The following is a 27,371-nucleotide window of genomic DNA, read 5'->3' as shown; positions in this document are numbered from 1 at the left end:
ACGAAACGTGTACATTGCATTTCACACAACTTTCTTGTGACAATAAAATATAGTGCTCGTGGGATTTGCATAGAGGTATCAATATTTAGTTAGCGGTGGTAACACCATATGCATAATCTACCTTATGTGTAGATTATGTTCTTAAGAACGTGTATTGCTATTTATTCTTCTGCCACAGAGTTAGTTTTTTTCAGAATTCGGGAGACTTCGCAGTTCTACAAAGAAATGTACTGCTTTTAAACTACCTGGGCCCAATTTCATAGAGTTGCTTAGCACAAAAATTCGCTTAGCATGACATTTTTTTGCCTTGGTAAAAACAGGATTACCAACCAAATTTCCACGTGATTTTCAGGATAAGCAAACATGCAACAGCTGAATACCTGTTACAAGCAATATGCAACAAATGGAAATGTGGTTGGTTATCCTGTTTTTACCACTGGAAGAAATTTCATGCTAAGCAAATTGTTGTGCTAAGCAGCTCTATGAAATTGGGCCTGGACACGAAATCACATGGGACTACTTTCGCTTGGGGAAAAGAGTTCCTTGTGCATGCAGTGCAATACATTGGTTGCCTCCAAAAACTACATGTGTTAAACCTGTTTGACATGGCCTTAAGAATTAGTTAAACGCGCCAAACCGATACTGTGAATTAGAATACGTTTTACCTGGCATTTTCGTCAGGAACACAGCAGGCTATCTCACATCCACGCATTTGATTTCACGTCGTTGGTTGAAACCTTCATTCAATTTTTCTTGATGCATGCACTTTTGAAGGGCTTTAACTTGGTAGAATCATTAATGTCCAGATGTCTGTGAAAAGAAAGCTGATGTGAATTTGAATGCCGATCGAGTGGTAGTTAAATTAGATGGCTAGCTTTTTGCAACCCAAATAGGAACCACGGCCACCCCCCCCCCCCCCCCCCCCCAAACAAATCACCGATGAAAGGGTTTCGCCTTATTGGAAGGCACTTTCAATCATAGGGTAATTGTGTGAGATTCCACTTGTGTGAAATGGTCCCAAAATAATTCCTTGGTAATGCTAGGAAGACTTTGTATACCTTGTCTATAACTAAAATTCAAGGTTCGTCGTGTACAAATGCATAACAGAGCTGCTTAAGCAGAAAGTATTGCTTAACACTTTTCTGCTTAACAGAAATGAGCAGGATACCAGTCAAAAACTGTACATGTGACATGGTGTTTTGGCTGGTAAACGTATTCCGGTAAGCATAATAAGTTTGTGCTTAGCAGCTTTTTGTGCTAAAGCAGATCTATGAAATTGGGCCATGTGTTTAAGTGGGTGTGTACAATGAATGTTTAAGCACAAAATTTTGCTTAAGTAAACAATTCCTTGCTTAGTAAAATCAGACTACCGGCCAAGACGCCACTCAATTGTTATGCTAAGTAAACAACAGCTAAATACCAGTCACAAGCAATGTAGATGGCATGAAATTTTGGCCAGTAACATGTGTAAAATAAACGAGCTATTTTCGTGCTTTAGGTACCATTGTTAAAGGCACTGAACACCGGGGCGCGCGCGTAAAGCTTGGAATTAGGTGCATTGTGGTCTTGTTGGTATCCAAATTTGATCCATATCTATCCCACAATGCACCTCATTCAACAGTCTGCGCTTGCGCATTGGTATTTGCGATAAGGTCTATGGGGAGATCCGGAAATCAGAGAAACAGAGCGCCCGCTAGCGTTCGTTCATTACAAGCGTGTACAGTTTTTGCCGTGCATAATCGGAACGTTGGTTGTGTGTGACCACGCAACACCAATGGTCTAGGAACCAAGACTAGGCCCAACCATACTTTGTCTCATAGATCTATGATTTGGCTTTTGATCCACAGTTCGGTGAAACGTTAACACAATTTCTATGCCGCATGAGGGCGTGCTTCCGTTACGGCAGTCTGCAAAAACACTTCATTTTTTATTCTCAACTCTCAGCCTCTTGAAAAGTATTTTTGGACAACCAAAACTTCCCCCCTACAGATTAATTTTCGGCTTTGCATTTGTTTTTGTTGGCTTGCAGTCGTTTTAAATGTTTGCTAATTACACCAGAAAGTAATAGGACTAGGCTACACCGATTGTTGTTCTTCCCAATAATAATATTATGATAGGCTGGTTGCGGACAAAGAAACTAAAATCAAACCTGTCCGGGAATCCTTGCCCCCCCCCCCCCGCTTTCCCCATCCCTCTTAATTGTTTTGATCCTATGGGTGGTGCTATACTATGTGTGGCTTTCGTTTTGGTGGTACACGATCTTTGGTGTTTTTTTTTCACGGTCTCAATTTCTGCGTGGTTTCATTTATACATAAAAAAAAACTTACATAGTGACCGCAGCGGGAGCTGAAATGGTCACTTAAAGGCAGTGGACACTGATGGTAATTACTCAAAATAATTATTAGCATAAAACCTTTCTTGGTGACGAGTAATGGGGAGAGGTTGATAGTATAAAACATTGTGAGAGACGGCTCCCTCTGAAGTGACATAGTTTTCGAGAAAGAAGTAATTTTCCACGAATTTGGTTTCGAGACCTCAAGTTTAGAATTTGATGTCTCGAAATCAACCATCTAAACGCACACAACTTGTGACAAGGGTGTTTCTTTCATTATAATCTCGCAACTTCGACGACCAATTGAGCTCAAATTTTCACAGGTTTGTTATTTTATGCATAGACAAAATGTTGAGATACACCAAGCGAGAAGACTGGTCTTTAATAAGTTCCATTAGTGTCCAGTGTCTTTAACAATGGTAAAAACATAAACACAGTTTACAAAACCCGTTATAAAATAAATTTCATTTTGAGCACTTTTCGGACTTTTTGAAGGATAGATTTCCTGCAACTCACTTGTACAGTGGTGAAATTAATGTAAGAACATACATTTTTTTTTTTTTCTTGGCCCGGGCCAACATGTTCACCCATCCAGGTGTGTTCTTTGCAGGAAGAATTTCTTTCTCCATAGTTCTTTCAGTTCTTTGGAATTGCGTTCTCGTCTCGTCTGAGTAAACAATGGGGTTATACTTCAATCAATGTGTCTTTGTTGTCGAGACAGATGCAAGTACGCTTTCACTGCCCACTGATCCGAGTGTATAATCTTTCTCCAGTGACAGTTGTTTGCTAATGCCACCAAGAGGCCATAGCAAACAGTCACCATTCAACGTCGCCGAGCCACCGGACATAGCCTACTGAGCACCATGGATGCGAACCCAAGCACGCCACAGTGGAACAACAGCAACATACCCACTACAGGGGACATGTTTGAACGTAAGTTAGGTTGAGTTTCGACCTAGAAGTCGGACATTTTTATTGTATTATAGCAATTAAGGACAAGTTTAGGACCTCGTCACAATTACAGGCGGCCAGGTTGCGGCTCGATTGGTTTCGTCATGCCTTTCACCTCCTGTGGACCCCGGTTCTTAATGGCCGTATTTGAGGGAAGCGTCCGGGCCGGGCAACCCGGGATTTTCAGTTTCCTTTAAACACATGGATGAAGGAAACTTCCTTTCCATGCTTCAAACAAGTTTGTTCTTTGGGGAGTAAACTTTGTCTAAATACTTTTGTTGATTTCTAATCGATAGGGCTTGGTGCAATTCAGGCAAAATAATCTCAAATGGCTCACTACAATAATATTCCAATAAAAGGGTTGGGGAAAGAATAACAATGACCTGACGTTTCAACCCAAACAGTCATTCTCAATGGTTTAAATGACAACACAACATAAACGGGTAATTCATAAATACCTCAGACAGTTTCGCTATTCCTATTGGTGGAGAGCGCGTCACGTGGGTGTGTATAAACCTTTGTTTATGACCGATAAAAAGTGTTGAAACATGGGCGTGACACGCGACCTTGCACCTGTTCTTATAAGACAGTTTCTTCATTTCTATTGGTCGAGAGCAACGGCTGAAACAGCAATCGTGCCACATCACGCGATACGCGCGACGCGCACAACATTCCCTTATAAGGAGTTGTTTACCAGAGGGCGGCGGAGGACTTTACCATTTTCATAGCTGGAGGGGTTTTGTGTTGAAAGAAACCATTGAACAATTATAATTCTTTCATTTGTTTAACTTTTTGACAAAAAAGCGATGACCGAAAAGGTATTTATGAATGGGAATCAAAGTGTGTTGAATCGGTTTTCAACTAGTGGTTTAAACCCGCCGAGGCCCGTGTTCTTTATAATTTACCTCGACTTCGTCTCGGTAAAATTATCAAGAACCAGGCCTTGTTGGGATTAAACCACTAGTTGAAAACCTCTTCACCACACATTGATTCCCTTATTAATAGGCGCCACTATAAACTTTTCTTTGCAAGGTCACAACTCCAGTTTTTGCCACCAGCAACCGAGGTTGGAAAACTGTGGAAAGCCATAAATGCAAAGCAAAATCAGAAAGCCACAGTTTGTTACAATGTTAGGCCAAATAAAAATAAATACCAGTTGATCGTCCCCTCCCTCATCCTTTTTTGAGGCCGCATCTTTTTTTTTTAATTTTTTTTTTTACTCGTTTTCTTCAAAAAGACAACTATTTTGTCATTAAAGGCAGTGGACACTATTGGTAATTGTCAAAGACCAGTCTTCTCACTTGGTGTATCTCAACATATGCATAAAATAACAAACCTGTGCAAATTTGAGCGCGATCGGTCGTCGGAGTTGCGAAATAACTATGAAAGAAAAAACCTCCTTGCCACACGAAGTTGCGGCTTTCAGATGCTTGATTTCGAGACCTCAAGTTCTAAACTTGAGGTCTCGAAATCAAATTCGTAGAAAATTACTTCTTTCTCCAAAACTAGGTCACTCCAGAGGGAGCTGTTTCTCACAATGTTTTATACCATCAACCTCTCCCCATTACTCGTTACCAAGTAAGGTTTTATGCCAATAATTATTTTGAGGAATTACCAATAGTGTCCACTGCCTTTAAACTCACTAATCTTTTGAGAACTTGTAACTACATATTACATAAGCTGTGACTTTAAACGGAAGAATTCATGGCCAGGTTGAATTAAAATGCTTGGCAACCACCTTTGAAATAAATAAAAAGTAAAACATAAAAAGGGTCTCATCCTACTCTTTAAAAAAAACACCGAACGATCAACTGGTATTTTGTTTAACTTGGCCTAACAGAGTCTATCTCGAGGGTTTAAATGACAACACAATTTACATCGTTATATAAAACGGGTAATAGGCGCGCCTATAAACTTTTCCTTTGCAAGGTCACAACTCCAGTTTTTGGCCACCAACCCAGGTTGGAAAACTATGGAAAGCCACAAAATGCAAAGCAAAATCAGATGGCCACAGTTTGTAACAATGTTACACAAAATACTCAAAAATACTGTTGAGTTTGTTGGAAACAATACAACCAATCACGAGATGTATTTTTGTAATTGAAAGTTTGCAAAAAAAAAGAAAAAAAAAACGAATTTGGAGATAATATCTGATAACACGATGGAGTGTTTAGTTTACTACTAAAACATTCGGCCGACCATGCCAACCAGCGCCGTTTTGTTTATCAACAATGGAAAGGTCTACAAGGTCTGTGTATAGGCCTACCTGTTCATGTGTACTGTGAGTTTGGATACAAGTTACACCGTTTCTTTTCGGGTCATTACCAAAAATAATATGGTAACCTTTCACCATATCCCAGGTGTCCTGAAGTAACCTTGTGTCACTGTCAGATGACAATAGTGGCTTTCGAATGGATGAACGGATACATTGTAAAATGTAACATGTGTTATTATAATAAACGCAATCAAAAACTCTCTCAAACCGTTCACATGAACTTTGAACACATATTACTTTTACCAAATTCCATAGAAAGACTCTCTTTTCACTGCTTTATCCAAACAGTTTTTCACAAAAACTTGTACATTTCCAAAGACTTGTGTGATCATTAACAGTTTGGCTAGCTTCCTAATTGGGGATCAACGCTGTATTTACAACTTTCCCATGGCTCGATAGTGAGCAAACAGATCAGCCTGATGGACATTAATCCTTGGCATACCGACGTTGACAAAATTTCATAGCGCTGCTTTTAGCTTCAAATTGCGCTGCTAATCAGAAATGAGTAGTTTCACCGTCCATACGAAAGCCACTATTGTCATCTGACAGTGCCACGAGGTTACTTCAGGACAAAGGTGAATCTACTGTTTAATAATAGTACGATTTTCAAGACAGACTCCACCACTATTTTGAAAAAAAATCTCAAAATTTCAATTTGAAGTGTATGTCAAGATTGTATCAACTTGTCGCGGAGCTTTGTGTTGTGCTCTTCTGGATTTTGTTTACCTTGAAAAACCACACCCGCACAAATCGTACACTTGACAATAGTTTGGCTGCTAACCTTATTCTAGAACGCAACATTTTGTTGCGCAAAAAAGGCCCAAATATAATGCTTGTGCTCGGGCGTACTTCATTTTCACAGCAATCTTTTAAGAGCTGATTTGGCATAAAAGCACAACACAATTATGTTAACCCAAAAATGTAATACCAGCTAAAATACCATTTGACTGGTACTACTCAATATTTTGCTAAGCACAGATAAGTATTGCTTAAAATAAACAGGTTACCAGCCAATAACATGTCACTGGGTTTACATTGTTGCGATTGGTCTCCCACTCATTTTTTTTTACTTAGCAAATAAATTTGTTAAGCGGTATTTTCTGCTCAATAGCTGTATGAAATTGAGCCCTGATCAGTTAAAATAATTATTGTTGTCTTGTGTGTTCCGCAGGGTTCCGTTCTGAGTCCTGGTCATTGGCGCTGTTAATCGTGGCCATTGTGCTGACGCTGTTGACGGTGTGTCTCTACATCGAAACAGTGATTCTCGTTTTACTCAAAGTCAACATTGGAATGAGACGTCTGCTCATTTTAATACTGTGTGGATTGTTTCCGGTAAGGACAATGTTTAGAATAGTTCATCCTATGACCTAGACTGGGCCCCTGACTTCATCCGCGAGGCTATGTCTGTCTTTATCCGCACGGATAAAAGACAGGTACCTACTACTCAGATCCAGTGATTCCATTGGATACAATGATATCATTGGATAAACGTGCAGTGACATTAGCTTTCCTTAGATGCCTAAACAGTTCACGCATACCACGTCCGCCCTATGATTTGACTGCGTATCTCTATGTGAAATGAATGTAGGTTAAAGGTGAATGGACACGCCGGCTGGAGGCCGGTCTCTAGCGTTGGTATATTATGTAATCAATATTGGGGAGTTTTGTAGTTACAACATTTATCAAACAATGATCATTATTACACTGTGATCAATATTGTTGAAGCAAATGAGTTACTTACATTAATACTTTTTAGCGCAACGATAATGGAAGCATTATGGATAAGTTTGAGTTTATGCGCACATTTATTGTAAAATTTGGATACCAGAGCCCAGTCTCACAGAGCTGCTTAAAAACTTCTTCAAAGCACAATATCTTTTTATAGGAAAACCAGGCATGCAGTCAAACACTGGTTTGAATAGTGATTTGGCTTGGAACCTTTTGGCAAGGTAAATGTTTTTTGTTTAGCCACATTTGAACAGCTCTATAGATCAAATTGGGCTGGTATGTGTCTGCTAAAGTCCCCAATTATATTTTAAACTGCTAAGCCGATTGTTTTGTTCGTGATTAGGGGGTATATCTTATTATGCACAATAGTATCCTGCACCATATCAATAAAGAAACAGGGGCATATCTAAAGTTAAGGTATTGATATTCGGAATATTGTGTCAAAAATTTCAATTTCAGAATCTTTTACCAAAAGCTGTATTGGTGTGATATTGTTGTTGTCTTTTATGCACAGATTTCTTCCCTCACTTCACTGCTGTCTCTTTTCTCGCCATCGGCTTCAGTATTCAGCACTTTATTTGCAGAAATGTAAGTAACAAAACCACTCGTTGATTTAAGGAGTTTTTAAAGCTCGGCTTGGGCTGTAAAGTGTGGGTAATGCCGGTGTCGCATGCAAATATGTCCTCTATGCAATACTATCCGGAGGACATTATTGCATATGCAATATTGTCCGCCGGACGGTTTTGCATATGCAATCGTGTCCGCCCGGACGCTGCTGCATAATGCAATTGTGTCCGCCCGGACACATTTGCATATGCAGTTGTGTCCGCCCCCGTGCAAAACCATTTTTTGTACAAGCTATGAATGACATGGGAAATGTTCGGCCGTTGGGTATTCGCTGCAATCATAAAATACGTGAATATTCATGCTACACGTAGGTTCAGTGCATGCACACTGGCTTACGCGTGCACATACATTTACAGTCATACATGTCCACCTCCCAGGACACGATTGCATATGCAAAAGTGTCCGGAGCAGACACACTTGCATCTGGCACCGGTGTCCTAGGGAAGTCTGTCCCCTGAAGATTTCTGTCCCCCATAAAGGAAACTAACGTGGGTTGAAGGAGGATGTTTCACAAGAGGGCGCTATCAGAAATAGTTTGTACACCTGGGGGGGGGGGGGGGGGTGACATAATCTCCGGGGTACAGAATCCATGGCTGCCCCCCAGGAGATCACGTCCCTCATACGGCGAATTTTATGGATACTGTCTGATATAGCGTATAGTATAAAGCGTTGGTTAACAGAGTTGCCTTTGGACACCGCAATCGCATGCCTCGTCACTCGAACAGATAACAATTTTCTTCAGATCAATGATTCATTATGTTTTAACCTTTCTTGGTACCATTAAGTTGTATGTGTGTGTGTTTTTATGCATATTTTTGGTGATATTTCGTTATGCTGTTTGTATATTTATATATTCTTAATGCTTCAATTTATTGTTGTTCTCTTTAGGACCAGCTGGAAAGGAGAGCCTCTTCTGACACGAAACTGTTTTTTAGGCAATCCTTCGGGCTTTTTCTTGTATACCCTTGTATGTGTGTGTTTTTATGCGTATTTTTGGTAATATTTTGAAATGCTATTTGTAATGCTTCAAGTTATTGTTTTTCTATACAGGACCAGCATGAGAGGAGAGCCTCTTCTGACAAGTACAAGAACCTGTCTTTTTAGGCAAACCTTTGGGCTCCAGGTGTTTCTTGTATACCCTTGTATGTGTGTGTTTTTATGCGTATTTTTGTGACATTTTCAATTGCTGTTTGTTGTATATTTTTTATATATTTATACATTTTTATATTTTTATGCTTCATTGTATTGTTGTGCTCTTTAGGACCAGCTGGAGGGGAGAGCTTCTTCTTACAAGAAACTGTCTTTACTTCGAGCTCCAGCTGTTTTTTTTTCTTCCCTCTGTATTAAAATTTCTCATAGCTGTATTTGTTTCAATGTGTTTACCTGATAAATGTTCTATTTACCTACATGAGAATAGACTTGTGGACAAGTCGTTTAAATGTCTGTCGCGGTGATAGCATTCCGATTCTCCCCGCGATTCCCGTGGTATTCTACTACTGCTGGCACGATTACGGTCCCATAACCACCTGTACAACCTGACAGCGGTTTGTACATGGCCTATGGGCACTTCAGCCGAAAGTCGGGGCGTAGAAGTCGGCAACCAGCAGTTCGCGCGAGAGCAGTGATCTCGCCACAGCACCGCAACAACTCGACTATCTCACCGCGTGGGACCATTAACGACTTGTCCACAAGTCTAGCACGAGAAATGAAATGAGTTTAAAGATAAACAAATGTTGACATGCATCCTGTTCTTGAGACTGTATCTTCCTGCTCTTGCCCCCAGTTATTTGGCGATCTGTTTGTACATATTCGTCAAACTGATAGTTAATCTCTTCGGTGGCATAGAATCGACAATGGGGGCGCTTTCCGACCAAAGCACTGCACTCAGACAACCTCCATGCTGCTGTTGTTGTTTTTGTCTGCCAGTGGTAACAATAAATAAGTAAGTTGTAAGTGTATTTTTTCTTCATACAAACAGAACATTTCTTATGAAAGAAATTCATCAGGCTGAACATTTCTTGGTATCTAACACCCAGGGCCGAATTTACAAAGAGCTACAATTTATGATATTATTAACTGCAAAACAATCGTATCTGCAAATATTGAACTTGTTTTATTGTATCACGATTATTTCTTTAGTGCTAGTTTTTATGCACCCAAAGTAATGCAACAAGGGTGTTTTTCCCCTTTCGCTATTCTCATGAAATTTCGATGATAAAAATTGAGCCCAAATTTTCACATGTTTGTTATGATGGGCTACACCAAAAGAGAATACTTGTTTTTTAAAAGCCAATCCTTCTATCACGATTTTGTTTTCCTCAACAGAAAAGGTTTTATCTTTCTTCGACTGGGGATATTTCAGTATATAATAGTCATTCCTTTTGCTGTTGCAATCCCTGGATTCTATAGGCTACTCGGCCCGATTGACGCTGGTGGTGGGGTAAGTCCAATATTAAGTTCGAAAAACTTCCTTTCTTCATTGGCTCTTTTTTTTTACCCAGCTTCGTATTCCGATAAACATAGGATTCGAACTGCCTCTAGCTACCGGGCAACCTCGGTAGTCTAGTTGGTAAGACACTGCTCTAGAGTTGAAAGGGTCGTGGGTTCGAATCCCACCCGAGTAACATGCCTGTGATATTTTTTTCACAGGACTTGGGGAAAGTACCGAGTATACAGTGCTAACACATATCGGTGTATGGGTAAAAACCAAAATTAATATTCTTTATCCCCGATGCAAATTTAACATCTCTTAGATAAATTTCTGATCTGACGGTATTTAAGTGACCAAGTTGACCATCAGCCCGTTACCACGTATGTTTCAATGGGTACTATTTACTTTAGGATATAGAATAAGCTGTTGTAAACTGTTCACCAACTAAAAGGACCTATGGTGGTTTAAACAAAAAGTTAACACTAATGACTCGATAAGAGCATCTGATCTACACGTCGAGTTGAAACCTAAGGTTCTTTTCAGAACCACCCAACCCATTTTAGAGATTGTCATCACATGATGTTACCGCAAACCTGTCCATATCGTATGTCCACCGTTACATGCAAAGTTTCAAATCCTACTTAATAATGACCTGACTATATTATTTTGAGATAAACTATTTATGTGACGTCACTCTATTGTTGAAAGTGTAGATTATTTTTTACGAATCTACACTTTCGTTACGAATCTACACTTAAGTGTAGATTCGTAACACAATCTACAGTTTGGTGTAGATTCATTTTGAGTTAATAGTTAATAGTCGTTTGACAACATAATTTTTCAAATACGAAATAAGATTGAGAAATCCAACTCAATTGAAACTGTTACATCAGAGAATAGACTCTAAAGTGTAGATTCGTGACTATAATGTACTCGTCTTCGGCTCGTACATTCTATCCACGAATCTACACTTTCTCGTCCATTCTTTTTAACTTATTACCAAACGTGCCCATCAGTGCCTTTAACCAAATCCTACATTTGTATCTTTAATTTTAAAGGCATCCAACCTGGACCTCCCTTCGACCATTGCCAAAGTCTTATCAACCATGACAGCTATATACAGCATCTCAGTCCTCTTTAAGACGTCACAGGCTCTCTTGAGTAGCTTCTATGTCTTACCCCAGTTCGCCCTACTAAGGATCGTCGTTGTACTCGTGAATGCCCAAGGGGCTGCCCTGACGATGATCATCCGCTTTGGAGAGATCCAGTGCCTGGTGCCTCTGACGTGCGATAAATACTTGGTTTTAACAAGTAAGCAATTGTGTTGTTGTCTATTTGCTGGTTACCAGTTAAACATGAAATGATGTTCAAACTCCTAATTACGACATTCAACTGCAAACATGGTTTATCTCCTCAATATCTCAATGAATAAATCATTTGTTGCTTTTGTGTTTGCTGTCATTTCTTCTTTTTGTATTTTTGTCAGTGCGTACTTCAAAACAAGCCTTTTTGGCTTCTGTAAAATGCCCCCTGTATAGACGATGTGACCTCTGACGTCACTCGAAAACCAAAACATGATTCGCGCGCATACCGCCGGGCAAAACCTTTGTGTTTTGGCAGCCAGCTAGAAAGTGTATGCAATCTTACCATGACTACGCGTCTTTTTGCCCGGCGAAACATGACGTGTACAGTGGTCAATAGAGGGAAGTTTGTAAACATAAGTCACATCGTCTATAGTTTGCTTCGTACCCATTACATTATATAATTGTCTTTCTATTGTTCATAATAATGTTGTCATTAACTATTTTTCTCATCCAGTTCTTGACCGTCTTTGACTTATATTATTGTACTGACTGTTTATTATTTTCCTTTTTCACCAATGGAGATAAATTAATATTGATTTGAATTGCATTGAACTGACGTGGAAACTGATCACCAAAAATATTGCATTCTTACTCAGACTCTGCGGCAGTTTGACCAATTCATGGGTCATTTTGACACAGATTCCTGGTTGACCCAGAAATTGGTCAGTGTGTACTAACCAGGATCCGGCTCAATTTTGACCCGGAAGTATAATACGAGTATTATATCATGTATTTCATTTGAGAGTATTTCTATAATAGTAATCTCCTTCTTCGTTCCTTCCTTATCTCTGTGTTATAACGTGCATGATATTATATAAGTGTTAATATTTTACCTAATCTCCACCATTTTGTTTAATGCTTGTATACAGTTTGTGAGTTTGCTATCATGAGTATATGCCTAATGTATTTATTTGGTACAATATAGGTTGGTCATGTGCCACAAAACACATCTGCGTGTGTTGTCTTTATTAGTGTTGGTGGGTAAATGGCTGAACTTTTTAAATACTAAGACTTAAGGTAGGCCTAGCTTTCTATTAGGCCGATACATATTTTCCTTATTGAAAAAAAAAATTATATAAATATTTTTTTAAAGTGTGTTTTTCATCTGATTCCCTCCCGCAGTTATTCGGAATCTACTACTAATCTTGGAGATGTTTCCACTCATGGTAATATGCAGGATCGTGATTGGAAGGTGGATCCGGGCCGGAACGCAAAACCAACACTACGAGGACAGCAGGAACCAGAACGGTAGTGACGACCGCAATATGGCGGCCAATAACAATGACAATGACAGGGGACTGGAAATTAAGTCGATTTCGCAAGTTGCTCTAACCGTGTTTTCATCGGAGCATAAGGTATAATGTAGTTGCCTTGAAGTTGCCCATGAGTCGTAGTTTTAACCATAGCACGAGTTAAAGCGGTCAATATTTGTTTTATAACACCCCACCAGACTATTGATCATCTTCGTACACGTAACGTTCGTACGCGCGTTTCAGATACACAGATGCACAACTGATCGGGTTTGAGGAGGTGAGTAAAAAGACGTCTGGGTACTGCACGCCGTGTGATAGTGGTCGGACTGTGGCACGGCAAACGATGCACTATCACACGGTCGCCGTCTAGTAAAACCAAGACATATCATGTGACGCGCTCTAAACCAATGAACAGGCAGAATATTTGTAAGGGGTGTTATAAAAAGGAGTAGCTAATAATTGAAAAGGTAGCTCCACATACCTTGCATGACAAAATACTGAGCGTTTTGATAAAGGGCCATCATATTAACATATAATTTTATTAAAAACAACAACCGCGAACTTTAAAAAACAGCCATGAGTCTGGCAGATCGTACACCTAAATTGTTTGTAAGATTCGAAACTTTGCATGGTAGAAATACGATATGGAAAGGTTAGCGGTAACACAATGTAGTGACTATCTCTAAATGAGTTGGGGTGGTTCTGAAAAGAACCGTTTGGGTTCAACTCGACGTGTCGATCAGTATGCTCTGATCGTCTTCTGGAGAAAGCTGATTGTTTGTGCAGTTGCTTTTATTTGTATATACTTCTAGAAAATGAACATATCAGGCAAAGTTGGCCAATTTTTTTTAAAGTATGATGAGAAGTTTTATTAATGAAAGTTTTATAGATAGTATCAACATGTAGAATATTTAGAAAAAAATATATTCATATCGCTTATGACAATCAGAATGCTAAACTGTGTACTCGTGTTATTTCCTAAAACAGTGCACGATGTATTCTTGGTGCAAGACGTTCTTTTATTTCACGATTTTGTGATCCACCACGTAGAGGGCGCTCTATATACACAAGCAGACTATTAGGGGTGAACATTTTTTTTACGAATACGGTTTCGTCTTAAAAATGTGAAAATTTAGGTTAAATTGGTCATCGAAATTGCAAGAAAATGTACAAATTTGTGTGCTTTCAGATAGAAATAAAAGGCTCGAGTTGAGGTCTTTTAATATTTTTGTAAGAAATTATCTCTTGCAAGAAATTACCTCTTGCTAAAAAAAACTACTGTTACTTCAGAGGGAGCCGTTTCTCACAATGTGTGACCACAGCTCGATCTCCGGTTGCTCGATACCAAGTAAGTTGATGTTGTGCGGATGAGTAATTACGAAACGTGTACATTGCATTTCACATGTCAATTTTCCACACAATTTTCTTGTGACAATAAAATATAGTGCTCGTGGGATTTGCATAGAGGTATCAATATTTAGTTAGCGGTGGTAACACCATATGCATAATCTACCTGATGTGTAGATTATGTTCTTAAGAACGTGTCTTGCTATTTATTCTTCTGCCACAGAGTTAGTTTTTTTTTCAGAATTCGGGAGACTTCGCAGTTCTACAAAAAAAATGTACTGCTTTTAAACTACCTGGGCCCAATTTCATAGAGTTGCTTAGCACAAAAATTCGCTTAGCATGAAATTTTTTTGCCTTGGTAAAAACAGGATTACCAACCAAATTTCCACGTGATTTTCAGGATAAGCAAACATGCAACAGCTGAATACCTAAATAGCTGAAGCAATATGCAACAAATAGAAATGTGGTTGGTTATCCTTTTTTTTACCACTGGAAGAAATTTCATGCTAAGCAAATTGTTGTGCTAAGCAGCTCTATGAAATTGGGCCTGGACACGAAATCACATGGGACTACTTTCGCTTGGGGAAAAGAGTTCCTTGTGCATGCAGTGCAATACATTGGTTGCCTCCAAAAACTACATGTGTTAAACCTGTTTGACATGGCCTTAAGAATTAGTTAAACGCGCCAAACCGATACTGTGAATTAGAATACGTTTTACCTGGCATTTTCGTCAGAAACACAGCAGGCTATCTCCCATCCACGCATTTGATTTCACGTCGTTGGTTGAAACCTTCATTCAATTTTTCTTGATGCATGCACTTTTGAAGGGCTTTAACTTGGTAGAATCATTAATGTCCAGATGTCTGTGAAAAGAAAGCTGATGTGAATTTGAATGCCGATCGAGTGGGTAGTTAAATTAGATGGCTAGCTTTTTGCAACCCAAATAGGAACCACGGCCAACCCCCCCCCCCCAAACAAATCACCGATGAAAGGGTTTCGCCTTTGGAAGGCACTTTCAATCATAGGGTAATTGTGTGAGATTCCACTTGTGTGAAATGGTCCCAAAATAATTCCTTGGTTATGCTAGGAAGACTTTGTACTTGTATAATACAGTGAGATAAAGGTATATTACATTATGTTGGCTGCATACCTTGTCTATAACTAAAATTCAAGGTTCGTCGTGTACAAATGCATAACAGAGCTGCTTAAGCAGAAAGTATTGCTTAACACTTTTCTGCACAGAAATGAGCAGGATACCAGTCAAAAACTGTACATGTGACATGGTGTTTCGGCTGGTAACCGTATTCCGGTAATCATAATTATTTTGTGCTTCGCAGCTTTTTGTGCTAAAGCAGATCTATGAAATTGGGCCCTGTGTTTAAGTGGGTGTGTACAATGAATGTTATCAATGTGTGGAAATATCAAGTGACTTCAAACTGCATCGGATAATGATGACCATTTCATAGAGCTGCTTAAGCACAAAATTGTGCTTAAATTCCTTGCTTAGTAAAATCAGACTACCGGCCAAGACTCCACTCAATTGTTATGCTAAGTAAACAACAGCTAAATACCAGTCACAAGCAATGTATATGGCATGACATTTTGGCCAGTAACATGTGTAAAATAAACGAGCTATTTTCGTGCTTAAGCAAATTTTTTTGCTTAAGCAGCTCTATGAAATTGGCCCCTGTTAGCTATAATGAAGGGGAGCGGGTCTAATATAGGATTGTTAATGTGTTACGTACAGCGGTTCTTGTTCTATCGACAGTAACGTCAAGTGCATACCACTTTTCTCCCCGTCTTGTCGACAGGTTAAGTCGTATGGCAAATTAAGAAAGAAAATTGCTTACACATTCATTGAAATTTAATGGCGAAGAGCTTTCAATTTCGTGCCAAATATACCAAAATGGACCCTTGTTCATTTTGGACCCTAATTACACAGAAAAATGCCCAAAAGGGCCAATGGGCCAATAAAGCTGCTTAAGCAAAAAAAAAAAAATGCTTAAGCACGAAAATAGCTTGCCTATTTTACACATGTTACTGGCCATAATTCCATGGCAGATACATTGCTTGTGATTGGTATTTAGCTGTTGTTTACTTAACATAATAACTGGGTGGAGTCTTGGCCAGAAGTCTGATTTTACTGAGCAAGTTTTCCTTTTTGTTGCTGAAGCAAAATTCTATGATTAAGCGGCTCTATGAAATTGTGCCGTGCCACGTGCACTCGTAAACCGGAGCAACCTTCAGCGTTCCACTTCCTGGCGCAATAATTCCTGCTCATGGACGATTTATTTATCGCCCCCACCACTGTAATTTCTCCCCCCAAAACGAGTATTGTAAAGCAATTCGTTGACAATTGTTTTTGAATGTTCCATTAGAGTGTGCTGTGAAGCTGTTGATGGTATACACCATAGTGAGAATGGTGCCCTCTGAAGTAACGTAGTTTTTGAGAAAGAAGTTAATTTCTCTCTCAAATATTAAAAGATTTCAGGCCTGAAGTCTTTTGTCATGAATCTGAATGCACACAAAGTAATGCAACAATGGTGTTTTTCTGCCACTGTTCTCTTGAAAATTCGATGCATAATATTTTGATACACCAAGTGAGAGTACTGGTCGTTGACAGTCCATCAGCCGATTTCACGAAACGCTAGGATTAATCCTATCTCGAGTTAGGAAGAGTAACTCGTCCTAACTTGGGGTGGGTTCATTTCGTCCTGCTGTCTATGGATACGGAACTGAACTCGTCCTAAGTCCCAAGATTAATCCTAAGTTAGGAAGAGTTTGGCAGTACCTCTATTAAGCAGCTCCATGGGCCGTGGTGTAGTCCATTTTGTTACAGTAGTGATGGGTCGTATATTCATAACCTACAGACTCATATTAAGAGCAACTATAAATAAATAATAATAATAATAATGATAAAAGATGTGTTTTTAACTGAGTCTTGAATGAGCTGATTGAGGATGAGTCACGAATGTGAAGAGGGAGCTTGTCCAAATATTAATATTAATAGTACACTTGCGGGTACAACCATGGGTAAAATCTCTTTGACGGAGTGGTGGATCTGAAAAGAGCCGGTTTGGTCTCGACGTTTCGAACAGTATACATGTACTCTGATCGTCAACCCATGGTTGTAGCCGCAAGTTTGCTATTAATATTTTTATTCATAGTTGCTCTTATTCTCCACACCATGCAAAGCTTCAAACACCATTTATTGTTTGGGGAACGACGTCGTCACGCATGCGGCAACCATCTCAATGTATGACTCCATGTATACGGAACGAATGCTAGCTGTTTGTGCACAGAAGATTTCATTAAAAACGTAGACGGTTGGTTACTTCATTGTATTTTTTTTATGATTGATTATTTTGCAAAATGTTATTGCGAAGTTCCGTCCTTTTGAAACTAAATTCAATCAGTGGAGAAAGAGATTGGAACGCGCCAACACAAAATTGAACAACTCTTCAAGGATGACATGAAACAATAAAAAAAAGTTCCAATGGTTTTATTTTAATCTATTTGGAATACGTTTTCTCGAAGCAATGTTTGGTGAAATTAATATTCTACGGACAAGCCTTGTTGATTTTGAATTTTGATTTAACATAGTCGAGCTACGCATGATATTTTGTTGTGGAGGTCCGCAGTTAACTATGCCTAAACAGATAGAGGTGACTTATATTTATACAGAATAGGCGAGCTGTGTTTTGGCAATTGCGGTTGTGACGGAGTTGTGTCCACAACTGTTTCTTGTTCGGAAGAAGGTTTTCAGAGTGCAGCCGACATGGACCGACACGATCGTCTCATCCACAAGTTCAAGAAACCCTGAGGAAGGAGAGAAACCTTCTCTCAAACAAACCAAACGGCTCTTTTCAGAGCCACACACATTCAAAAAAGAGATTTAACATGATGCGTCTTTGTAATAAAAAGTGATTCAACTATTCATTTAAAATTTCACAGATTTGTAACATTTATGTTTCAGATTTTCACCAAAATCGCACTCCAAATTTATTTACACTTTTCCAGGAAACAAATTTATATTAAAGCACGAGATTGTCTGATCAACCTTGTCTGATCAACCTTAAACATAGAGAGTTTTATCTTAAACTTACAAACGGGAAGGGTATAAACAAAATGTTCTGATAATAAGATCTGTAAATTTATTCCAATTAAGCGTAAAACAAACAAGTACACACACATACACTAGGTATTTTTTATTGCAGTCTTTTGATTAATGCAATGCTTTTTCTTCTTCAATGCCAACAGTATGTTTAAAATTAAAAGTATTCAAAGTTAAACCTTCTGACGAGGACGTACTGATTACAATCCTATTTGCAGATCACACCCAAATTCAACAACCTGGTCATACGTTTATTAAAAAGATACACATTAGTTGGGAAACATTCTTAGTTGGTCACAACCAACCAAAAATTGAGTTCGTCTCGAACGCTCAAATCGAGTATACATGTACATGATGTACCAATGTGAGCTACATTGACGTTGCCAGCGCTAGGCGAAGCAAATACATGACAAAAAGAGGTAAAGTAGAATGTGAGGTTATACTTCATCGTTTTTCACGATTAAAACAAGTTTGTGTGGTATCTTTCGACGAGTATTTTAGAAATGGAAAAAACACAGCGCAAAAATAACGCGTTAGAACATTTTAGTTTTTAAATTCATATTCATAGTCCACAACCGAACAGTCAAAGCTATAATCCCAACACAATGGACAGTAATCCGATTATAGCCCCTTTGTTCGGACTCCGGACGACTAGACAAGCTCAGCGCACTGAAGCGTTTGAAGAACCTATCCCCCAATCGTCTCACAACCGCTGCTGAATCGTTCGCTACTGTAATCGTTTGACAATCGTCTGATGGTTGCCGAACCGGCCCTGAATGGACCGCGCGCCTAACGTCTTCGCATTTAATTAGTTTGAGCATTGAGTCAGATAAAAGCCTTGAAAAGCTATTGTGTCCGTTTTATCCTTACAAACAAAATATTCAAGAGCCGATTATTGTTCCCAATGGGAGCTTGTACTTTTATACAAACATTACCGAAAGGGTAAAAAATTGTGCATAAATATTAAGCTATCTGTTAAAAATTGAACTACGATTCCAGTTGTTTACTGCAAGAATCTTGAAAAATTGGTTTTCAGAAACTCGGGCGGTGCAGGGACTAGAGGGTTAAGAGCACTGGAGAGCTGTCGATACTTTATGTACCATTGTTAAAGGCACTGAACACTAGGTAGTTACTCAAAATAATTGTTAGCATCAAAACTTACTCGGTAACGAGAGCTGTTGATAGTATAAAACATTGTGAGAAACGGCTCCCTCTCAGAAGCAACGTAGTTTTCGAGAAAGAAGTAATTTTCCACTAAAATACTTGATTTTGATTTCGAGAATTCGTAATTGAATTCTGAGGTTCCGAAATCAAGCACCTGAAAGCACACAACTTCATGTGACAAGGTTTTTTTTTCTTCCATTATTATCTCGCACCTTCGACGACTAATTGAGCTCAAAATTTCACAGGTTTGTGATTTTGTGCAATGTTTAGATACACCACGTGAAAAGGCTGGTCTTTGACATTTACCAAAAGGTGTCCAGTGTCTTTAAAATAGGACACCAAGTCGATAAATCACGTAGGCTATACAATTATCTGTACAGTGAACGCAGAGAATAAACAAAGAGAGCCTGTACTTCCAAACGAATCTCGGGTTTGCTGATTAAAGAAAAATCCACCCGCTACTTGTAAAACCGTGAAACGAAGTTCCCGATTGTGTTGTTCACCCATCCCCCAATCTCTCTCTTTCATCGAAGAGGCAAATATAACCTTTATTCCCTGAGTTTAGGCTTAATTACAGTGACGGTATACCTTCATTTATTAACATTGACGTCTCTGAAGTTGGGGCATGACTCCTTGACTGATTTGAACAAAGCGTTTTCGTCACCCACACGCTTACGAACACGTACATCAGATAATGTTGTATCTTCGCTTACCCAATCGTGTATCAGGAAAGGGTACTTCAATTTAACAGAGCGACTCAGCAAGTCTATCTATAAATGACCAGATGCTTACTAAACACGTCACCATTTGACATGTGTGTTGTTTCTTCGCCTTTTTGTTAACCAATCGTGTCTCAGTAAAAGGTGTTTCTATTTAACAGAGCGACTCGGCAAGTCTACCCATAATTGAACCAGACATTCATTACACCGGACAGGCGGCATGGTTGATTGCGTGTACTACATACGCCCATCACTGTGGGGCTTGCTGTTGCTCAAACCGCCTGCATCTGTAAATGCCTCGTATTATTTCACCGTGACGAGACTATACGTGCAGACAGACTTTCGTCTAAGGAGCACTTTTAGTGTCAGCTATTCTTATCACTTGAAGAGCATATCAACCCACATGACAATCGCTACTTTGAAGAACATACTAACTCACTAGTTTCCTTCAGTGGGTTGAGTCAAGACGAGTCGTCAGTTCGAGACTCAGAACTCTCAAAACACCCAATTACTCACTTGGTGATCGTTACTTTATGTTTTCTTCTGTAAGTTGAGTCAAGTCATCGCTCCGAAACTCAGCACACCAAAACAATCAACAACTCACCTGGTGATCTCTTCTCACCACTCACTTTGTGATTGCTATACGCTGTATGTTTTCTTCAGTAAGTTGAGTCAAGTCGACTCTAGTCGACTCATCGCTTAATTCGAGACTCGGTACTTACAAAACACCCAACTCACCTGGATACCGCTACATTATATGTTTTCTTCAGTAAGTTGAGTCGTGTCGAGTCATCAGTTTGACACTTAGTACTCACAAAACACCAAACAACTCACTTGGTGATCGCTAATTTGTATGTTGTCTCCAGTAAGTTGAGTCAAGTCACTCATCGGTTCTAGACTCAGTACTCACAAAGCACCCAACAACTCACCTCGTGATCGCTACTTTCTCAGTAAGTTGAGTCAAGTCACTCATCGGTTCTAGACTCAGTACTCACAAAACACCCAACGACTCACCTCGTGATCGCTACTTTCTCAGTAAGTTGAGTTAAGTCACTCATTGGTTCGAGACTCAGTACTCACAAAACACCTAACAACTCACCTCGTGATCGCTACTTTCTCAGTAAGTTGAGTTCAGTCACTCATCGTTTCGAGACTCAGTACTCACAAAACACCCAACAACTCACCTCGTGATCGCTACTTTCTCAGTAAGTTGAGTCAGGTCACTCATCGTTTCCAGACTCAGTACTCACAAAACACCCAACAACTCACCTCGTGATCGCTACTTTCTCAGTAAGTTGAGTTAAGTCACTCATCGTTTCGAGACTCAGTACTCACAAAACACATAACAACTCACCTCGTGATCGCTACTTTCTCAGTAAGTTGAGTTGAGTCACTCATCGGTTCGAGACTCAATACTCACAAAACACCCAACAACTCACCTCGTGATTGTTGCTTTGTGAGGTTTTCTTTCGCAAGTTGAATCCAGTCGAGTCGTAAGTTAAATACTCGGTATTCACAAACACCCAACATGTCAAATTTCACCATGACTGAAAGCAGTATCATCACCAATGCGTCCATCGATGTTGTAACCCACATGGAGGAACATGTACTCGTTCAACCGCGATCTATAGTCGTCCTGTTCCTGTTCCTACTCATCATCGCGATCGGAGTTCCGGGTAATGTTCTCATCATTGCGGTCTTCTGGACCAAGCCACGACGGACCAGCACGGCTGTCCTCATCATGGCACTGGCCGTCACCGATCTCGTGTCTTGCCTTGTGCGTATACCCGATGCCGTCATGGTTGCACAGCAGTTGGACGGTACGCACCCGTCCTATACAGCCTACTTGGCCATAACCCTCGCCAACAATCTCTCACTGACAGTGGCCGATGGCCTGACGGCTTTGGTAGCGTTTGACCGCTACGACTGCGTCTGTCGACACAATAAAAGACTACTCACTCACAAGCGGTCTCGCGTTGCAGTCGTAATCGTCCTTTGCTTGACGCCTATCACAAACATCCCATTATTTCTGTATGCTCTTGGCAACACTGGATTTTTCAACGTAGCACTCTCTAAGCAGGTCGTCTTCTACTCGCTTGAAGTTGTTGTGGTTATGATTTGCTATGGTAAGGTGTACGCTATGATTCGACGCCACGTACGGGTTGGCTTCGCCCGTAAACGAGCCGAGCAGTCGGGTATAAGCGACAGCCTCGGTTGGAGACCGACTGGGGCGGGTCCGACGGGACTTCCGTCTACTACAGCAGATGGAAACGAGATGCAAGAGGTGGCTTGTACGGCCACTGACGAGGCACCTGATACCGCTTCGAGCATTGCAAGAACAGTTTCAGTTCATCACAACCAAGACGCAATCGCAGTTGTATCGGGCCAGCCATCGCTCTCCCGTACCCCAGGTTCACGCCAGGAGTCACTCGAGGTGATGAGGTCACGCAAGCCTGCCGGCCCGTCCAGCACCAACCTTCAACGCAAGACAACGCGGATGCTCTTCTCTGTTACTCTAATATTCTTAGTAACATACATCCCCTATTGGATCTATGTTAGCTTCGCGCTGTCAGGCAGGCCGCATGATGAAACAGTGGATGTTGTGTACAATCTGCTCAATCTCTTGTTTCTCAACAACGCAGTGAATCCGCTCATGTACGGCTTGGCGAACAGACGATTTCGCAAAGACATTGGGGATGTCTTGAGGAAATTGTGTCGACGGGGCGCCGTGCCGATGGAACAGTAGTAGCTTGGAATTCTTGAAGTGACTTTTGAGATGAACGTGAGCGCATTTATATATTAAAAAAAAAAAATCAAATGTTAACTTATGAGTTAAGTACAATGACAGCAGAGCGAAGCGGCAAGCAAAACAAAATCCAATTTCAAGAGGGGTTACAAGGTAAAAATTCACCTTTTTGATGCACTCATTTTCAATCAGATTCCTTTTTATGAAAGAGTGGGAAAAAGTACAAGTCTCTATCCTCACGTTGAAACGGTGAAAAGGTGTACTACTCTTCCAGTGCGAATTTTGTTTTCCAATCTAAAAGAGTCCAATGACGTAAAGGTACGTCTGTAGCCAGCCTCTGTATTTTTTTACAGACATTTTCATGGTAAATGTGCCACTAGTGTGTCTGACTTAATTCCACCTAACAGACTCTTTTAGCGTGAGTTATTTTAACTTTTAAGTTTGAAAAGACTTGTATCCCCATACCAAGAGTGACTTTTAGCCTTGTTTGGGGCGAACTTGCATAAAAAACATAAAAACAACAGTATACATTGGTCAACCTGCTTTGTGCAGGCAGTTTTTAACTTGCATCGTAGTTTGTTTTAGTTAATCCCGCATTGAATTCGACCATTGGAATATCCATTGTTTTTATGATGTCCGATGACGTCACATTTCATATTTCGCTCTCACTTTTCGACGTAAAGTAATATATAATTTTTTTTAAATTAATTCCCGCATTTCGATGCTTAGTCAAAAACTGCATTGAATTTGACCTTTTGACTGCAAATAAACTTATTATTCCTCTTTGGAAATTCAAGATCCATTCGTTTGTTTTATGTCCAATAACGGCACATTTCATTTTGCTCCCATTGTTCAACGGAAGGGACATTTTACACCGTTTGAACGTGAGGTTCGAGGATTACACTTCCCCCCCACTGTCTTGAGGACGCTATCTACTTGAAAATGAGTGCATCTCATAACGGAATTTGACACTCTTTTAACGTGTGCCGTTGTTTGTTGAGAACACAACCTTTCACCGTTCGAATCGACTTAAAGACACAGAAGTCACACATTGCTCTTGTTTTCATCATACGTGCGAAATGTGAATTATTGATTATACCTTTTATTATACTTTTCTCAAATTTGAGATTTCTCCTGTGGTAAACAATAGTCGTTCACAGTGCACTTTCATGGCATACAATTCTGATAAAAACATGTTGTTTATTTGGAAGCGACCAGTCGTTTTCAATGCCATGGCTGCATTAAAAAGATAAGCAATGTTGTAGCTGCATTGTTCTATGCAAATTTGGTATCAAAATGATGAGAATTGCATGCTCAAATCAGTTCTTTTGTCAAAAATAAATTTTCTGAAATGTAGGTCACTTTAATCTTTATATGTTATCGTGACCTTTGACCCAGTTTTTGAAATAATGTATCATTCCAAAAATCAATGAAATAAAAATCTCTTGATAGAGCATGTCTTCCTCTATCAGAATCCACTAAACAGTTGGGCTCTTCAAAATTTACAAATTTATGACTATTTTTGTACAGTTGTTAGGTCACAAACTAGTCAATTTATATACTTTACATAATAAATCCACCAACAAACCTCACTCTTCTGTTTCTAAAGTTACTTAAAGTGTTCATGGTTTGCGATTTGTTTCTTGTTATTTTTTGGGGGTGGGCCATATTTTCCCCAAACATTTCTTTCGAAGATTGTAAAACAAAAAACCAAAAAAAAAAAAAAAAAAAAAAAATTGAATACCTTGGAGGGGCTGGGATCAATCCCCCAGACCCATCGTCCCCACCCCCCCTTTCGGGTGCACCACTGTGATTATTAGTGATCCCCGTTAGAGATTACATCAAGGTTGAGATGGAGAAGCTGTCTGCCTTTCTTCAGTAGATCACAAACTTATGCAGTCTTACTTTAACCCCCTGTGATGAATCTTGAACAACAAATTAATGCATAGTAACTTTCTGAGAAATCCTCAAGAACAATTTGTTCACCATGCTGCAACTCTGACTTCAGTGCCCATTTTAATAGAGCTGCTCAGCAGCAGATTTTGTGCTAACTGTGCGATTTCCATTTAGCACACGAAAAGGCATGCTAACCTTCCGATGAAGTCAGAGTTGCAGCATGGTGACATTTTTTGTTTACCATCTTGGAAAGAATTTTGTTTCGGAAAAATGCCCTCCCCCCCACCCCCCTCCACCCACAACCCAAATTAAATCCTTGGTGCGTCACTGCTGGTATTTTGAAGTAGGATTCTGGTTAGACCACATCAGCCCTCAACATGAAAAAATCCCAAACCAATAACAATTTTAGTAACTTTGGAAAATTTTTTATTTTTATTTATTTATAAAGTAAAGTACATGTATAAATTGACTAATTTGTAACCTACCAACTGTACAAAAATAGTCTTAAAGTTGTAAATTTTGAAGTGCCTAGTTGTTTCTTAGTGGATTCTGATAGAGGATGACATGCTCTATCAAGTGATTTTCATTGACTTTTGGAGTGTTGCGTTATTTCAAAAATTGGGTCAAAGGTCACGATAACATATTAAAGATCATAGTGACTTGTACAAAAATATTCATAAACTTGTAAATTTTGAAGAGCCCAACTGTTTCTTAGTGGATTCTGATAGAGGAAGACATGCTCTATCAAATGATTTTTATTTCGTTGATTTTTGGAATGAAAATTTATTGTTGATGAAAGAATTGATTTGAGCATGCAATTCTCATCAATTTGATACCAAATTTGCATATTATGTGATAAAAATTGACATGGTTATGACATATTTTTACCAAAAAGGTGGTATTTTACCCTAAAAATGTCAGATTTTAGTGGTTTCTGCCCTGACCACATGGAAAGTCCGATCGGTCTGAAAATTGGTGTGCATTCATTGCTCATTAGGACCTACAAGCACAGCAATTTTTATCAAAATCGGAAGACATGAGGTAAAAAAGTGCGTTGGTCTGACATGGAATGACCCATATATAATGTTTCGCTGGGTTAGTTCTTAGATACTTGAGATATTCTCGCGAGACTGCTGGCCCCGCGAGACTGCTGGCCCCGCGAGACTACTGCACTCCCGCTGTGCAGTCAATGGGGAGTAGAAGTCGGCAGCCGGTAGCTCCCCGTGAGAGCAGTGATCTCGCGAGAGCAGTATTTGTTCGCGAAAACCTGAATCATTACGTCACCACCACGACTCGATTATCACACCGCGACAGACCATTAACGACTTGTCCACAAGTCTAGGTAGGTCTTTGAATAAAACAAAAGACACAATAAGTCAACCACAGACGAAAAAAATAATTCGAGTGCTCAAAAGTTTTCGTCGAAAAAAATATTCCTGTCTTTATTAACATGTAAGTATAAACGGTCTTATCGTCAAATTTTATATAATATCTTAAAAGCCTGATTTGAATTTATTCTTTAATTAAAATATACATGAACATTTCTAACAGACTAAACGGCTCACTATCAGCAAGGGCGGATTGAGGGGGGCCTTGGACGGTCAATCAACGCTCTACGCCTTCCGACGCGACTCACGTTAATGGCACCTTGACGGCACAAATTCCGGTCGGTTTGACGTTGAAATTGCCTCTTTAGACCAGTATTCTGGTCTAAGATGTTCTAATGTTTTACAGTGATGTAAAACACAATGAAGCACTGACCCAACTTGTGCTTGTAATTTTCGCCAAAATACGCGGTAAATTTAAACGTCGCGTTGCCATTTCACACGAATATGAAAATCCTCAAAACATGGCCCAATTTCATAAAGCCTGTAAGCACAAAAATTTGCTTAGCATTAAATTTCTTCCTTGATAAAAACAGGATTACCAACCAAATTTCATATTTCTTGTTACTGGTATTCAGCTGTTGCTTGCTTATCCTGAAAATCACATAGAAATTTGGTTTGTAATCCTGTTTTTATCAAGGAAGAAATTTCATGCTTACAGTAGTCCTAGCTTACAGGACAGTGAAATTGGGCCCAGGTATTCGACAATTTCAATTAATGTTTAAGGAAAATGTACATTTTGCGTCATGCAATTTAAACAGACAACCATTACATTTGGAACTCACTGCACTCAAAATGTATAGTTCGCAGAAACATCTAAAGATGCGCATCTAAATTGAATGCCGATTTCGCATGGCAAAAAAAGACCGACTGTAAAGTTTAATACTGATCAATGCAATACCTGTAAGACCGACTACATCAAAATATCACGTTGTTAGCTTGTGTAGGATTAAGGATTTACATTAGAGTGGTTTCAATATTAGTTTATTTTTTATTTTATGTTCTACTTTTTGTGCAAGGGCTATGTGATGAGAATTGA

At 39.5% G+C, this 27,371-nt stretch overlaps 2 protein-coding genes across 2 annotated transcripts; both read left to right on the top strand.

Moving 5' to 3' along the window:
- The first annotated feature begins 3,147 nt into the window (after nucleotides 1-3,147).
- On the top strand, nucleotides 3,148-13,139 carry LOC117296911 (organic solute transporter subunit alpha-like). The gene is made up of 7 exons (XM_033780017.1): nucleotides 3,148-3,265; nucleotides 6,730-6,890; nucleotides 7,801-7,874; nucleotides 9,697-9,855; nucleotides 10,239-10,353; nucleotides 11,403-11,655; nucleotides 12,831-13,139. The coding sequence occupies exons 1-7, from the start codon at nucleotides 3,196-3,198 to the stop codon at nucleotides 13,067-13,069; spliced, it is 1,071 nt and encodes a 356-aa protein (XP_033635908.1). The 5' UTR covers nucleotides 3,148-3,195; the 3' UTR covers nucleotides 13,070-13,139.
- Nucleotides 13,140-21,848: 8,709 nt separating this feature from the next.
- LOC117296718 (gastrin/cholecystokinin type B receptor-like) lies at nucleotides 21,849-23,051 on the top strand. The gene has a single exon (XM_033779761.1). The coding sequence runs from the start codon at nucleotides 21,849-21,851 to the stop codon at nucleotides 23,049-23,051; it is 1,203 nt and encodes a 400-aa protein (XP_033635652.1).
- The last annotated feature ends 4,320 nt before the right edge of the window (nucleotides 23,052-27,371 follow it).

This window comes from Asterias rubens, chromosome 11 (assembly GCF_902459465.1).
Source record: "Asterias rubens chromosome 11, eAstRub1.3, whole genome shotgun sequence".
NCBI lineage: Eukaryota > Metazoa > Echinodermata > Asteroidea > Forcipulatida > Asteriidae > Asterias > Asterias rubens.
The sequence above is the reverse complement of the archived record's forward strand: the minus strand, read 5'-3'. Positions and strand labels throughout refer to the sequence as shown.

What these genes read in the sequence shown, in the direction of transcription:
- LOC117296718 (XM_033779761.1), top strand. Translation starts at nt 21,849, where the DNA reads ATGACTGAAAGCAGTATCATCACCAATGCGTCCATCGATGTTGTAACC.
- LOC117296911 (XM_033780017.1), top strand. Translation starts at nt 3,196, where the DNA reads ATGGATGCGAACCCAAGCACGCCACAGTGGAACAACAGCAACATACCC. An exon ending in TACAGGGGACATGTTTGAAC is followed by an intron (nt 3,266 to 6,729) that starts GTAAGTTAGGTT and finishes TGTGTTCCGCAG; the next exon opens with GGTTCCGTTCTGAGTCCTGG. An exon ending in TAAATACTTGGTTTTAACAA is followed by an intron (nt 11,656 to 12,830) that starts GTAAGCAATTGT and finishes TCCCTCCCGCAG; the next exon opens with TTATTCGGAATCTACTACTA.